Source organism: Podarcis liolepis (assembly GCF_965112155.1).
Source record: "Podarcis liolepis genome assembly, chromosome: 2".
NCBI classification, from domain to species: domain Eukaryota; kingdom Metazoa; phylum Chordata; class Lepidosauria; order Squamata; family Lacertidae; genus Podarcis; species Podarcis liolepis.
The window spans coordinates 107,430,507-107,445,508 of record NC_139555.1 but is presented as its reverse complement, the minus strand read 5'-3'; the positions used below and the strand labels follow the sequence as shown (position 1 = coordinate 107,445,508).

Sequence of the window (15,002 nt, the reverse complement as noted above, 5' to 3'; positions counted from 1 at the left end):
CTCCCTCTCTCCCACCCATATCCCCTTCTACCTTCCCAATCCATGCTCATCCATAGCACTGTTAGGATATTCCGTTCCACCTTACATACAGGCATGACTGTTGTGTGTCACATGCCTGTTTACACCCCAGCACAGCTTGCTGGGAACATCCATTTGCGTATAGCTTTTGCTTATGCTGCTTGCTTGGACACGAAGGAGAGAAGACATGTTTTCCTCTTGTCCTGATGTATGCTGAATAAACTGCTTGTAAATATGTTCAACACAGCCTCTCCCTGCCACTTCTGTTTTGCTGCATTATTTACTCTGCTGAGTGTGCATGCCCAGCTGCTGAAGGTTTCTGAAGCTAGGGTTGCAGTTTCATGCTGATCCAAGGACTTGAGATCGCCCGGCACACTGGCCGGTGGGCTGGGGCCTGATGGGGGCCTGCCAATTGCCCCCAATTCCTTGGCTGCATCCCAACAAGCACTGCACATGTCCCCATTTTACCCCAACCACTTCCAAGCACTTCTCTGACATATCCCTGTTCCCTGCATCAAAGTTGAATGGCTTTGAATCTTACACAATACTCCTGTTATCTTTGACGTCTGTTAGAATTGCAAGGACATTGAGCTTCTCCAATACAAAGTGGTCAACAGGCCAGACTATGCTTGTTAGATACATAGCATGGAGTTATATAGTTTTGTTCTTAATTAAAGGGGGTGGTGGGTGGGAATCCTTATCAGAAGGGCAGCATAGGGTGTCTGAAGGTTGCCTCTTTCCACATGCAACTTTGGTCTCTCTTCACCCACCCCTCTGCCCCATACAGATTACAACCATAGATTGCCTCTGGGGTGGCCAGCCTCAGCATCTACTCAATGGTATATTCAGAGTACATTTTTCAATCCGTTTCCTCAGTGCAGCCAGCACATCTCGGTTCCTCAGGCTGTATATCAGGGGATTCAGCATCGGGGTCATAATGTCACAAAACACAGAGATAACCTTATCCTGTTGTGCCGTTCTGTAGGACCTGGGTCTCATATACTTAAAACTGGCTGCTCCATAGAAGATGCCAACCACACAGAGGTGGGACAGGCAGGTGCCAAAAGCCTTGCGCATCCCTTCCAACGATTGCATTTGTAGGACGGTCAAGAGAATGGCAATGTAAGAAGCCAGGATGATGGAAAGGGGACCCAGAAGCAAGATTATGCCGGTAAGGTATATGCCATGTTCATAAGTGGATGTATCAGCACAGGACAATTTCAGCAGAGCTTGGACTGTGCAGAAGAACTGATCTATCCTATTTGACTCACAGAAGGGCTGTTGGAACACAGAAATGGTGTGTATCAAGGCATGTAGAGAAGCACCGACCCAGACGCCGGCCGACATGGCCAGGCAGATCCTCTTGCTCATGAGGATGGGATACTGCAGAGGCTTGCAGATTGCCACATACCTGTCATATGACATGACACTCAGCAGGAGGCATTCTGCTCCTGCCATGGTCAGCGTGAAAAACATCTGTGTCGCACACCCAGCCAACTCAATCGTGTTGTCCTTCCCTAAGTAATCCACAGCCATCCTGGGGACAATAGTAGAGATTAGACAGATGTCCATGAAGGACAACTGACTGAGGAAGAAGTACATGGGGGTCTGAAGATCCGGACCAGTTTGGATCACAAATAGGAAGAGGCAGTTTCCAGACAAGGCAATGAGGTAGGCAAGTTGGATGGCAGCAAAGAAAACAGTGTGCATCATGGTGTGGTTGAGAAGACCGAGAAGAATGAACTCAGTCCAGGACGTCCCATTCATCCTTCGTGTCAGAGGTGCACCTGAAAAGATGGAGGCATGAGAACTGGAGCAGAGCAAGGGCGAGATGAGAAGTGATGAAAGAAGCAGAATTTCAAAAAAATCAGCAAAATGTCAGGGTTTTTGCAAAAAGCTCCACAACTTTTTGTGTCTGGGTTTTTCCTTCTTTGCATATGTCAACCCTAGAACTTGAATCCAAAAGTTTAGTGGCTTTCAGAAATCCATAGGGGTGCAGCTGCGTCATCTCAGACCTGGGACTTTATTGTCCCACAGTCTTTGGGTGCTTCAGTTGAGACGCACACAGTTCTATTTGTGAAGCACACAGTTATTAGGGATCTAAGAATCAATTTAGAAATACCCCCCTCCTCTCTTCTCGAATCCCCTGCTTTCTATCTCTTTCTACATTCCTGATAGGCAAGCTGGAGCAAAAGGAACAAACAAGAGTCTGCCAAGTCTGATTAAAATAACAGAACCTTTGAGCATTTTAAACCCACATAAACCAGAGCACCATCATGCCTAAGGAATAAAATGCTCTTTGCTTTTGCGGCCCTGACACTAAGCACATTCCCTTGGGAATAGTGGGTTGGGGAGTCATTCAGTTTGCAGTAAAAGACTAATCTGTCAAATCCACACTTTCCAAAACAAGGTGAGAACTAAAACGGATACCTCCTTGGAAAGTCACACTTACCTGAATTTTCCAGCCAACCAGTGTTAACAAACATGTATAGAAAAGTGCACATAAACAAAACAGATAACTGAAAATGGGAAAGGAAAATGAGCAGCTGGCCAACACCCAGTCCCCCCTAGACTATAACATCTTTCAAAAGGGAGAAAGAGCAGAAAGGACTTGGTGGGGGCCGTCGTCAGATCTGCTCATAGCCTCAGCACACCCAACAATTCTGGGGGCTGATAGTGGTCATTTGCTGGGGAGAACTGGGCTGAGTCCTGGCATTTTGAACTTCAACCCCCAACCCCAGTCCTGGTTGCCCCACTGGAAATCCAAATGCCCTTTAAAACTGCCTTGTCCCCATCTTCTTATTACCTGCAATCTACACCCCACAAAAGGTTGCTATGCTTTCCTCTGATGTTTGACTTTCCATCTGCCTTCCTCCCTGAAATGCTTCTTATAGCCCAAGGAATCCTTACCAGTGGGATATGGTGCTGGAACAATCTATTTTATTTTGCAACTATGGCTGTTCCTTTGCATCATTCAGGCAACTTAAAATGGTCTCCCTGGGAAAGAAAAGCCTTTCTGGGTTTTACACGCCACCTAAATCCCACAGCTTTAATTAAAGTTTGGGCTGGAGAAGCTGCAGCAATTGCCATTGGGATGTGGAGGGACCCAGAGACATTGAGCGAAACAGAGGCATAATAACTTTATCAAATGGAGCAGAGAATAGCCACATTCAGTATACCAGTATTTTCCAAACAGTCACACTCGCAACTGGATTCTGCATATCAGGTGCAAAGACACAGAAATGCAACCAATTGGAGCTTAAAAGAGGCTAGACACTTATTGATTTGAAAATGAACCATATATTGATTTGAACCAATGGAGCAATTAAGAACCACCTCTTATGTCAGAGATGGGGAAACATGTAGCCCTCTGAAACCTGTGATGGAAAGCCATGGCCAGGGGCGGTGTGTCCCATTTTGCCGCCTGAGGGGAAACGGGAAGATGCCGCCATGCCATGCCACAGTGTTTCTTACGTGGGTTGTCTAGTAGCACCCATGAAGCAGACAGCAGGTTCCTATTCATAGCTCCATGGCAGAGCGTCTGTTTTGTATGCACAAGATCCCCAGTTCTAACCCTGGCATCTCAAGGGACAACTGGGAATGTCCCTTACATTAAACCCTACAAAGCCAACCGTGAGCTGGTTTCCCTTTTACAATCAGCCTTATCTTTAGCAGCTCGTAAATCAACGAGGCCTACTTGCTCTCCTCCAGCCTAACTAGTTGGCTCGGACATCAAAAACTCTGCTGCGGCACAGAAAAGTCTTGCTTTTCCCCACATACCTCTCGCAGTCTTCCGCAGTCTTACTCTCCTGTAAGTGCCTTGAATCTGGGCCCATAACCTGTTGTTGGGATACTGCCAGGGAGAAGAAGCCACCAGGCAGGCCTCCAGGTCGTCTCCGGACAATCTCCCGGTCTCCCGTTGGAACCGTATCAGTCAATTAGCAACATGAGCCTCAGACATATTTCAAGACTCGTGCACACCCTTTCTGCAGAGTTTCCACAATGGAAGATTCAGCCAGGAGAGTATATTTACAGCTTTATTCAGCGTAGATCAGAACAAAGGAAAAACATGACTGCTTGCATCTGTGTTCAGGAAAACAGCCAGAACAAAAGCTATATACAAAACGAAAACTCCCAGTGAGCAGGAAGTAAACAGGCATGTGACACACAACAATCATGCCTGACCATTTAAGGTGGAACGGAACTATATCCTAACACTCCCAGTGTCATCTCTACTGTGTTGGGTGGACTCAATCTAAGGCAGTTTCCCATGCTTCTAGATGTAGCTGGGTGCCATCACCTACCAGTGTCAACCATTTGCTCTGATGTCTGGGGCAGGTGGTAGAAAGAGTTGAACATCTGAAGAACCATAGGCGCTGCCCACAGCTCCTGTAGATAACAGCGCATCCATCATAGAGTCAGAGACGCAACTACAATACTATTTTATTGTCATTATCCAGTCGAATGTCACCATGATTCATCTTCTGTGGTCTGAGCATGGAAACGTTCTTCTGTGCTCTGACACAGTTTCCAGTTTCCCTCTCTTGGTCACGCTGGACCTTGCTGTACTCTCTGTAGAGTCACCAACTCTCCCCTCTGCCTTCTATCTTGTGTGCTTTCAAATAGCACAATGGTGTTTTGAGACCCCACTTTAACTGTCCTGAGCTCTGCTGCTTTATTGTCCCTCAGATCAGAAATGGGAGTGTTAACCATGGCACCTCCAGTCTTTCCCTTTTCACAGGGAACCAACAGATCACTATGAACAACAAGAGGGAACGAGCCTCCTGGATAGGCTTTACCTCCATGTATTTGTCTTTCAAAGCCCTCCAAATTGGTGAACACCACAGCCTCTGGTGGGAGTGACTTCCATAGTTTTAACTCTGCACCGTATGGAGAAGCACATTTGCTTATCTGTCCCGAATCTTCCAGTGTCCAGTTTCATTGGATGTGCATGAATTCTAGAGAGAGGGAGAAATATTTCTCTCTCCACAGTGTTTGAAGTGGCAAAAGAGTGCTTTAGATGTATTGTGTGAATATGACCTATAATCCAGCCATAGAGAAATCAATAGGCTGCATCACGCGCGCACACAGTCAATAGGCTGCATTACACACACACACACACACACACACACACACACACACACACACACACACACCTCTCTTTATACAAGAGGGATTGCCAAAGACATATTCCAGCCAGGCAAAAGAAGGGTGTGGAGCAGGATCAGTGAGGGGCAAGACCTGGGAAGATTCCTGAGGGCTGGACACAGAGACCTGTGCTTCCCTACTCCTGCAGCATATTGTAGCACCCTCTGAGATTCTATCTGGGTGGGTGTCAGAAGCAGACCAGCAATAACTCACACGGCATCAGTGAAGTTAACGCTCTTTATTCAAAGAAACAAAACAGCTCAGGCCTAGAGAGCACAGCAATTCATCCCAGTAGATCTTGCCCCAATGAGGCAGTTGCCAGGACTGAAGGTCCCCATCTTTGCACAGCTGCCTAAGTCTCCTCTTCCCCCAGGACTTCTCAAGTAATTAGAGACTCTGGCACCTTATCTGCCTCTGCTTCGCTCTCTTCATACCTCAGTGGGTTCTGAGAGACCAAGGATGAGGGGAACAGGTCACAGCAGGCATAGGAGACCCGTGGCTTCTTCATCTGTTTGCCTCATCTCTGCCTCTTGGCCCCCCTCCTCTCCAGCCTCTGCTTCTGCCTCCGAGTCTGGGCTGCTCTCTGCCACAGACGCTTCCTGCTCACAAAACCCTGTTGCCCCTTCAGCTTCCAGCACCTCCTCCCGGTCTGCTCCCTCTTCTCCCTCTGGCCACTCATTGTAGTCCCACCACCAATTCCCTGGCTTTCAGCTTTCTTCTCTTGGAGGTTCCCACTGCCCTTTGACATCCAGCCAGTCCCTGGCAGATGCCTGATGTACCTTAGCAAGATGCAGAAACCTTCTTGCCTCACCCCCACTCTTGAACAGTGTATGAGTCATGCAATGACAATAGGATGGGCTACTACCGGTTTTTTCTTGTTTTCGTTTTTACTTTGCGTCTGCCCGTGAACATTAGGCACTACAGCTTACTGTTTGAAAACCAGCTTGACCATGGCTCCTTTGACATCATTGTTCCTTAGGCTATAGATAAATGGATTCAAAAGAGCAGTCACCACACTGTAAAACAGAGAGAACTTCTTGTCCCTCTCTGGCTCATAGCTGGATGCTGGGCGCATGTATATGAACATGGCAGCCCCGTAGAAGAGCGTCACCACGGTGATGTGCGAGGTGCAGGTGGAAAAGGCTTTGAACTTTCCTTCGGCTGAACGGATGCTCAAGATGGCTGCTAAGACAAAAGCGTACGATACCACTATGAAAGAAAGTGGGATCATGAGCACAATCACCCCCACCACAAAGTCCACCAGCTCATTGACCTGGGTGTCTGCACAGGCCAATTCCAAGATGGCAGGCACCTCACAGAAAAAGTGGTTGATCTCATTAGGGCCGCAATAAGGCAGCTGCATGGTGAAGCCAGTATGCATCATGGCAAAGAAGAAGCCACAGGCCCACGACCCGGCAGCCATCTTGAGGCAGAGAGGCCTGCTCATGATGAGGGTGTAGCGCAGCGGGTGGCAGATGGCGGCATACCTATCGTAAGCCATCACAGCGTAGAGGACACACTCAGTTATCCCCAGGGACAGGAAGACGTACATCTGGGTAGCGCAGCCAGCAAAAGAGATGGTTTTCCGCTGGGATAGGAGGTGCATCAGCATCTGGGGCCCTACAGTGGTACTATAGCTGATGTCCAAGAAGGAGAGATTGGCCAAGAAGAAGTACATGGGTGTGTGGAGACGGGAGTCTGTCCTGATAAGGATGATAATAAGGCTGTTCCCTAGCAGGGTCATCAGGTACATGGTCAGGAAGATCGCAAACAGCAGCTTCTGCATTTGGGGCTGGCTTGAGAACCCGAGAAGGATGAATTCAGTCACAGAACTTTGATTTGCCCCTGTAAGATCCTTTGCCATCCTTAGCCTAAGACAAATGACAGGGAAGTTTAAAAACTGGCAATTTCACGTTAAAATGCATGAACAACAAACAAAATCCCCTCCCCACATCCCTATGTGAAGGTGAAGAGAACTGGACCTTCCCCACTCCCCTCATATAAAAGTCTCATAGTTCATCACCCAAACTCCTTTCCCAATAGCATCTATAGCAGAAATGCACTGGGCATGGGGGGCGGCATGGGGCAGGTAACATTGGGGACAGGGAGGGGCAGCACCTACCTGGCCTCCCATTGCCTCCTGGTCTCCGCAGCTTACCGGCAGACAGAGTGGAAGGGACAAGGAGAGGTGGTGCAAATGCAGAAGCAGGAAGGGCTGGGTTGGCTCTGCCAGTGAGTTTGCACTACACTGACCACGTCACTGCCTTGTCTCTCCCAGTAAAAGCTGTGGTGATGCCAGTGGCAGGAGGTCTGGAAAGCACTGCCACCCCTTACCATGGTCAGGTTCTCCTTCCCTCACTCCTATGCCCCTCTTTAAGGTCATCAATGTTGATGACCTGGTTAGTGGGGTAGAAGTGGAAGGATCATTAGGCGCGAGTGATCATGCTCTTCTGAAGTTTACTATACAGCGGAAAGGAGCAGCCAAGCATACTAGGACTCAATTTCTTGACTTTAAGAAAGCCGACTTCATAAAACTTAGGGAAGTGCTGGGTGAGATCCCATGGACAGTAATACTAAAAGGAAAGGGAGTTCATGATGGCTGGGAGTTTGTTAAGAGGGAGATAGTAAAAGCACAACTTCAGGCAATACCAATGAGACGGAAACATGGAAGGTGCCTAAAGAAGCCAGGGTGGCTATCTAAAGAACTTTTAACTGAGTTAAGATTAAAAAAGGATGTGTACAAAAAAATGGAAAAGGGGGGAAACCACCAAAGAGGAATTCAAACAAATAGCCAGCACGTGTAGACACAAAGTCAGAAAAGCTAAAGTACAGAATGAACTCAGGCTTGCTAGAGAGGTTAAAAGCAACAAAAAAGGCTTTTATGGGTATGTTCGTAGCAAAAGGAAGAACAAAGAAACAGTGGGGTCACTCAGAGGAGAAGAAGGTGAAATGCAAACAGGGACACAGAAAGGGCTGAACTCCTCAATGCCTTCTTTGCCTCAGTCTTCTCCGATAAAGAAAACAATGCCCGACCTGAAGAATTTGGAACAAATGATTCAGGAGGAAACACAGCCCAGAATAACTAAGGAGATAGTACAAGAATACTTGGCTAGTCTAGATGTATTCAAGACTCCAGGGCCAGATGAACTGCATCCAAGAGTATTAAAAGAACTGGCAGATGTGATCTCAGAACCACTGGCAGTCATCTTTGAGAATTCCTGGAGAACAGGCGAAGTCCCGGCAGACTGGAGGAGGGCAAATGTTGTCCCTATTTTCAAAAAGGGGAAAAGAGAGGACCCAAATAATTACCGCCCAGTCAGTCTGACATCAATACCAGGGAAGATTCTGGAGCAGATCATTAAGCAAACAGTCTGTGAGCACCTAGAAAGGAATGCTGTGATCACCAATAGTTAGCATGGATTTCTGAAAAATAAGTCATGTCAGACCAACCTGATCTCGTTTTTTGACAGAATTACAAGCCTGGTGGATGAAGGGAACGCAGTGGATGTAGCCTACCTTGATTTCAGCAAGGCATTCGACAAGGTGCCCCATGATATTCTTGTAAAGAAGCTGGTAAAATGCGGTCTTGACTATGCTACCACTCAGTGGATTTGTAACTGGCTGACTGACCGAACCCAAAGGGTGCTCATCAATGGTTCCTCTTCATCCTGGAGAAGAGTGACTAGTGGGGTGCCACAGGGTTCTGTCTTGGGCCCGGTCTTATTCAACATCTTTATCAACGACTTGGATGATAGACTCAAGGGCATCCTGATCAAATTTGCAGATGGTACCAAACTGGGAGGGGTGGCTAACACCCCAGAGACAGGATCACACTTCTAAACGACCTTGACAGATTAGAGAACTGGGCAAAAACAAACAAGATGAATTTTAACAGGGAGAAATGTAAAGTATTGCACTTGGGCAAAAAAAAATGAGAGGCACAAATACAAGATGGGTGACACCTGGCTTGAGAGCAGTACATGTGAAAAGGATCTAGGAGTCTTGGTTGACCACAAACTTGACATGAGCCAACAGTGTGACGCGGCAGCTAAAAAAGCCAATGCAATTCTGGGCTGCATCAATAGGAGTATAGCATCTAGATCAAGGGAAGTAATAGTGCCACTGTATTCGGCTCTGGTCAGACCTCACCTGGAGTACTGTGTCCAGTTCTGGGCACCACAGTTCAAGAAGGACACTGACAAACTGGAACGTGTCCAGAGGAGGGCAACCAAAATGGTCAAAGGCCTGGAAACGATGCCTTATGAGGGACGGCTAAGGGAGCTGGGCATGTTTAGCCTGGAGAAGAGGAGGTTAAGGGGTGATATGATAGCCATGTTCAAATATATAAAAGGATGTCACATAGAGGAGGGAGAAAGGTTGTTTTCTGCTGCTCCAGAGAAGCAGACACGGAGCAATGGATCCAAACTACAAGAAAGAAGATTCCACCTAAACATTAGGAAGAACTTCCTGACAGTAAGAGCTGTTTGACAGTGGAATTTGCTGCCAAGGAGTGTGGTGGAGTCTCCTACTTTGGAGGTCTTTAAGCAGAGGCTTGACAACCATATGTCAGGAGTGCTCTGATGGTGTTTCCTGCTTGGCAGGGGGTTGGACTCGATGGCCCTTGTGGTCTCTTCCAACTCTATGATTCTATGATTCTATGATTCTAAGGTCAAAACCAGATATAGAAAAGGTGATCATATTATTTGTCCAGCTAGTCCAATATACGTAGTCTATTGCTCCAAACAGAAGCTCTAGAGTCAAGAGGTAAAATTTCAGGGAAGCATATTTTGGCTATAGGTCAGGAAGGACTTTCTTGCAGTAAAAACTGATTGACAATAGAAGAGACAACCTCATTCACTACGGTCATTTCAATAGACTCTGGATAAGGACGTTGCATTTGTACTGCGGATTGCAGACTGCATGATCTCCCAGGTCCCTTATGACTCTATGATTGTGTGCACTCTGCTGCAGCTGCAACCCCCGCCTGCCCCCCAACTTCATGCATGAATAGGCAGACACATTATTAAGCCACTGCCACCCCTAGTTTGACCCTAGTCTGAAAATGGTCTGCTGGGGTAAGAAGCCCCTCAGAAAATGGGTTTTGTTTTCAGGAACCAGATGGTCACAATATTTAGGGACAGTGAGAATTTCCTTTACCAGGACAGACTGGGTGATGATTCTGTTCCTTTGCTCCATCAGACTTCTCCTAGCAATGAAGGATAACTTCCTTCATCCATATGGGCTTCTCTTTAACAAGCCTTTAGTAGTCTGGTGTCCTTCAGAGGGACTGGACTACAACTCTCGACAGCCCTGATCATTGGCTGAGATTAGAAGTCCAACACATTTGGAGAGTCTCAGCATGGGGAAGGCTGCTTTACGGGGTCTTCAGGTCTCTCCCATCCTGATGATTCCCACCCCTGTCCTGTTGCAGCCAGTCAAAGATTTTACCGCTCAGCCAAAGGTCATTTCATTCCCTCTGGCAGCAGAAGCACACATAAAGGAGGAAAACTTGTTTTTCAAGAGCCAACTGTATACATAACCACCAAAGCAAGGAAAAGCTAACTTCCTCATTGTCTTAGGTCTCAGATTCTCAGCTAACGGATCTTTCCTATACTCACACACTCATTTAGAACAGCAAGAACACCAGTGACCCTTTTAAATATTTTGGAATTTTTTGGATGAAAATCTGGAAGGTTCCATTCCTTGGTGTCCATTATGTCTATGCAGATAGAATGACAGCTTCGACTATTGAAGCATTGGCTTACCTTCATCCTTTATGGCCACAACTGGAAATAGATTCTTCTTCATGCATGAACCACTCTCTCCCAAAATTGTGCCCATACATTATTAACCTGAAAACCTGTTCAACTAGTCCTATCTCTGAAGCAGCTGTCAAGCTTCATTCTGACAGTAGAATTTGCACTTGAACCAACTGCATTTGCCACTGTTCCTCCTAGATCTACACAGAATATATATTTTGTCAATTAGGTGTCCATGTGCTACAAGGATCAGAGCTGGTCTCTGATAAAGTATGATGGATGTCAACAAGCCAAGGAGAAGCATAATTCAATCAAAGAAGGAAAGTGGATCATTCTGGAGAGTAACTGTTCTGCTGCTCATTCAGTGATGGATGAGAACTTAGGAGGAAAGAAACAATGGTTTTATATTCTTCCAGGTTGACTGTCAGTCCCAGAAGAATCCAGTTCTTGAAGAAATTCACTGAGGACTCAATAGCTTGTTATTTCTGGAGCACATAAGTTGCATTGACTGGTTTCCTTCGTGTTATCTGGAAAATCTTTGAGTCTCAAACATCTCTTTTCCTGCTTCCAGCAGCAAGCAATAAAACAGTAAAAACACATTTTAAAAAAATATATTGAAAACAATTCCCATACAGATGCAAATGGGGACCAAATATCCCGACTTAAAAGGCTTGTTGAAAGAGGACAGTATTCAGTAGGCGCCAAAAAGACAACAGAGATGGTGCCTGTCTAATATTTAATGGGGGAGGGGGAATCCCAGCGGGCAGGTGCCACAACACTAAAGCCTCAATTCTTATATTGTACAGAATGGAACTCCTGATCAGGTGGTACCTTCAAGAGGCCTTGACCTCTTGAGTACCATGATCAATTGGGTGTATAAGGGGTCAGACAATTTTTCAGGTATCCTATAGTTTTATTCCTGCCTCTCCTTCCCTTAGGTGAAGTGGCTTCCCAGCAACAATTTCATGAGAGCTCCATGAGATCTCGCTGGAAGCTTCTTCTTCTTTCCCCTTCTCCAGTGGTGACAACAGGGTGGGGAGAGCACCCACAGGGTCACCACCCCACAGGATTCTGCCACCCGAAGTGGCTGCCTCAGTGCGCCACATGGGTGGGCTGGCTCTGCCCCCTCTCCTTTAGTTCACCTTTCCTGCTTCCGTCTCCTTTTGTAGTCATTTGAACATCAAGCCCATCTAAGAGAGATGAATGCACGTAGTAATGAGACAGAGCAAGGTCTTCATCAATGTCTATTTTTATGAAAATCCTCTCTCACTGAAACAAGTCGCCTCTATTACTCATAACAGTTGGAATAGAAGTGACCTAATCCTGTTGTCATCAGTAACTAACAGTTTGTAGCAGATGGAGCATCCAGATGAGACATGAACTTTCCAATAAATGGCATATTATAGCCAATAGCAGATAAGTAATTTAGTCCATTTCCAAGTTATGGGTTTCAAGTCAAGCAGCCTTTGTAGGTTCTGCCATTTAGCTGAGCACATGCAGAGATTAGCCATGTGAACCCAAAGAGAGAGGAAGAGAAGCTGGCTATTAGAAGATTCCTGTTTGATCAGTAATTAGAAACTGACAGTGGAGATAATCATTTATATGTTAAAGGGCACTCACTGGGACAAATAGGCATGTGCACCTGTTTTAGTGTCTGAATGATACATCTTATGATCTGGGATAATTTTCCTGTGAGGGGGAAAAATCAATACAGAATCTAATCAAAACAAATAAATTTAAATCTCTTGAGAATCCATCACGGGCTATTTAAAATAGAAACTTTTGAAGAGTTCCATATATCTCAGAGTTTCCCTGAAGTGCTTCTTTGCAACAACTAACTTACCTCCCAGAAGCAATGAACCTTATTAACTGAAACCTTTCCCCTTGAGGTTATTTTTTACAAAACAGTTTTAGTTTGTTAAAACAACAGCTCTTTAATGAACCCAATTAATATGTACCAATGGGTCTTGTTGAAGACTATTTTCGCCCTGAGTAATGTAATTAAAGAAGTTTTAATGAGAGACTGAGTAGCACTTAGCAAATTAAAACTTGTTCAAAAGCAGAAAGACAGTTTGAACACGGAAGTTCGTTCATCTAAATTATCTTTTTTCATCTAAATTCAAATAAATTATTTTTTTACAACGGTAATGTCAATGGTGGTGACATAGCCAGAATACGGCAGCCGGAAATCACTGAAACGTCCGGAAAAATCTGAACATATGGCAACCCTACAAGAAACAAATAATAGTACTAGTTTTGATTCAGCTCCAGTTAAGTGCTTCCACTGTACTTAGACTGTGGATCTGGTTTGCTTTGAACCCACCACCATTGACATTACATGCTGGAAGTCTAGATTTTGGTGAATATCCTAAAAAAATAGCTCAAAAATGTCATTCATATATATATACACCGACCGTATTTTTCGCCCTATAAGACGCATTTTTTCCCCTCCAAAAATGAAGGGGAAATGTGTGTGCATCCTATGGGGCGAAAAATACGGTGTGTATATATATATATATATATATATATATATATATATATATATATACCGTATTTTTTGCTCTATAACACGCACCAGACCATAACACGCATGTAGTTTTTAGAGGAGGAAAACAAGAGAAAAAAAATTCTAAACGAAATAGTGGATATATGATTTTTGTGGTTCATGCTGTGGCCACAGACATGTGATCTGACAGTGAGTTTGGAGTAGCCCAATGCAAAAATCCTGAGGATCCATGTGGATCCATGCTTTGTAACCATGGAGGAGGGAAGGAAGGGGAACCATGGATCCTCTGCTCACGACTGCAGCAGATCCCCCCCGCCACCCGCAGGCATTCGCTCCATAACACACACATACATTTCCCCTTACTTTCTAGGAGGAAAAAAGTGAGTGTTATGGTGCAAAAAATACGGTGTATATATATATATATATATATATATATATATATATGCAGGTTTTGGTGTCTTCGGGTGTCTTCCCGTGTAAGAGTTGGGGTGTCTAGGCGACGTTTCGACGAGGTCTCACTCGTCATCTTCAGGCTGGTGCTTTCGGCTTCTTGTTACTGGAACAGAGCAGGATCTCAGTGTTTGAGTTCATATAAATACTGTTGAGGGGGTGTGGTGTAGCCTCCAACGTTCTGGGCAGAGAGGAAGTTCCCAGGTTAGTGTGCCTTTTCTTCTTTTGTTCCTTAATTACTTGAGGGATATCTTGAGTGATTTCTTGAGTGATATTCTGAGTACCACTTAGGTGGGTCATTAGGTGTGGATTAGTTGCTAAAGCTTTCGTGTCTTGACCTCTTGAGCTTGTGAAGAGTTTTTCTGAGAAGATGGCTGTACTGCACTTAGTTGTGCTCTGGCTTGGCTTCGTGTATAGGGGCGAGCTGTGGTTTTGTGCCCTGTGCCAGCCAGATCTGTGTAGGGATTGCAGGGGGGTGCAGCATCCGGAGGTGCCACTATGGTTTGGCTACTGGATGGTGTCTGTAATTTATCTGTGGAGAGGGTCTGGGTTTGGGTCTGGTGTGGTTGATAGGTGATGGCGTTCTGTGTGCCTCTGGTTCTGGTGTCGGTTTTTGTGGGGAGGGCTAATTTCCAGATGTCTGGCAGGCGGGACGTGTCGTCACGCTTGTTCATGTTGTGAGGGTGTTTCTCTATCTCGATGGCTTCCATGATTATTCTCTTGTGGTGATGTTCCATGTTAAAGAGCAATTTGGAATCTGCAAAATTAATTTCGTGTCCTGTTTCTTTCATGTGTTGGAAAAGAGAGGAAGTTTTTTCTTCTTTTTTGACGGCATTCTTGTGTTCTGCGATACGTGCATTTATTCGTCTGTTTGTTTGTCCAATGTATGTGGCTGGGCAGACTTTGCAGGGTATTTCATAGACCCCTTGGTTTTCCAACTGGATTTTATCTTTGGGGTTTCTGAGGATATTGGCTATTTTTTGGTTGGTGCAAAAGGCTGTTTTGATATTGTGTTTATGGAGGATTTTGCTAATTTTATCTGTAGTGCCCTTGATATAAGGAAGGAGGGCCATGCCATTGTTTTCTTCTGTGTCTTGGTTTTTGGGGGGTGTTTCTTTTTG

At 45.5% G+C, this 15,002-nt stretch overlaps 3 protein-coding genes across 3 annotated transcripts in view; all 3 read right to left on the bottom strand.

Moving 5' to 3' along the window:
* Positions 1-840: 840 nt before the first annotated feature.
* On the bottom strand, positions 841-1,785 carry LOC310700917 (olfactory receptor 2T2-like; the record flags this gene model as incomplete). Its single annotated transcript, XM_083490869.1, has 1 exon — positions 841-1,785. One exon carries the CDS (start codon positions 1,783-1,785, stop codon positions 841-843), a length of 945 nt encoding a protein of 314 aa, XP_083346995.1.
* Positions 1,786-5,544: 3,759 nt separating this feature from the next.
* On the bottom strand, positions 5,545-7,030 carry LOC310701845 (olfactory receptor 2D3-like; the record flags this gene model as incomplete). Its single annotated transcript, XM_083493296.1, has 1 exon — positions 5,545-7,030. The coding sequence occupies one exon, from the start codon at positions 7,028-7,030 to the stop codon at positions 6,092-6,094; it is 939 nt and encodes a 312-aa protein (XP_083349422.1). The 3' UTR covers positions 5,545-6,091.
* A 6,903-nt stretch (positions 7,031-13,933) lies between these two features.
* The window catches only part of LOC310701906 (olfactory receptor 2AK2-like), a 51,917-nt gene continuing 50,848 nt past the window's right edge, over positions 13,934-15,002 (bottom strand). The window contains exon 2 of the mRNA XM_083493414.1: positions 13,934-13,987. The gene's annotated coding sequence lies outside the window, so the exon portion shown is untranslated. The remainder of the gene's footprint in view (positions 13,988-15,002) is intronic.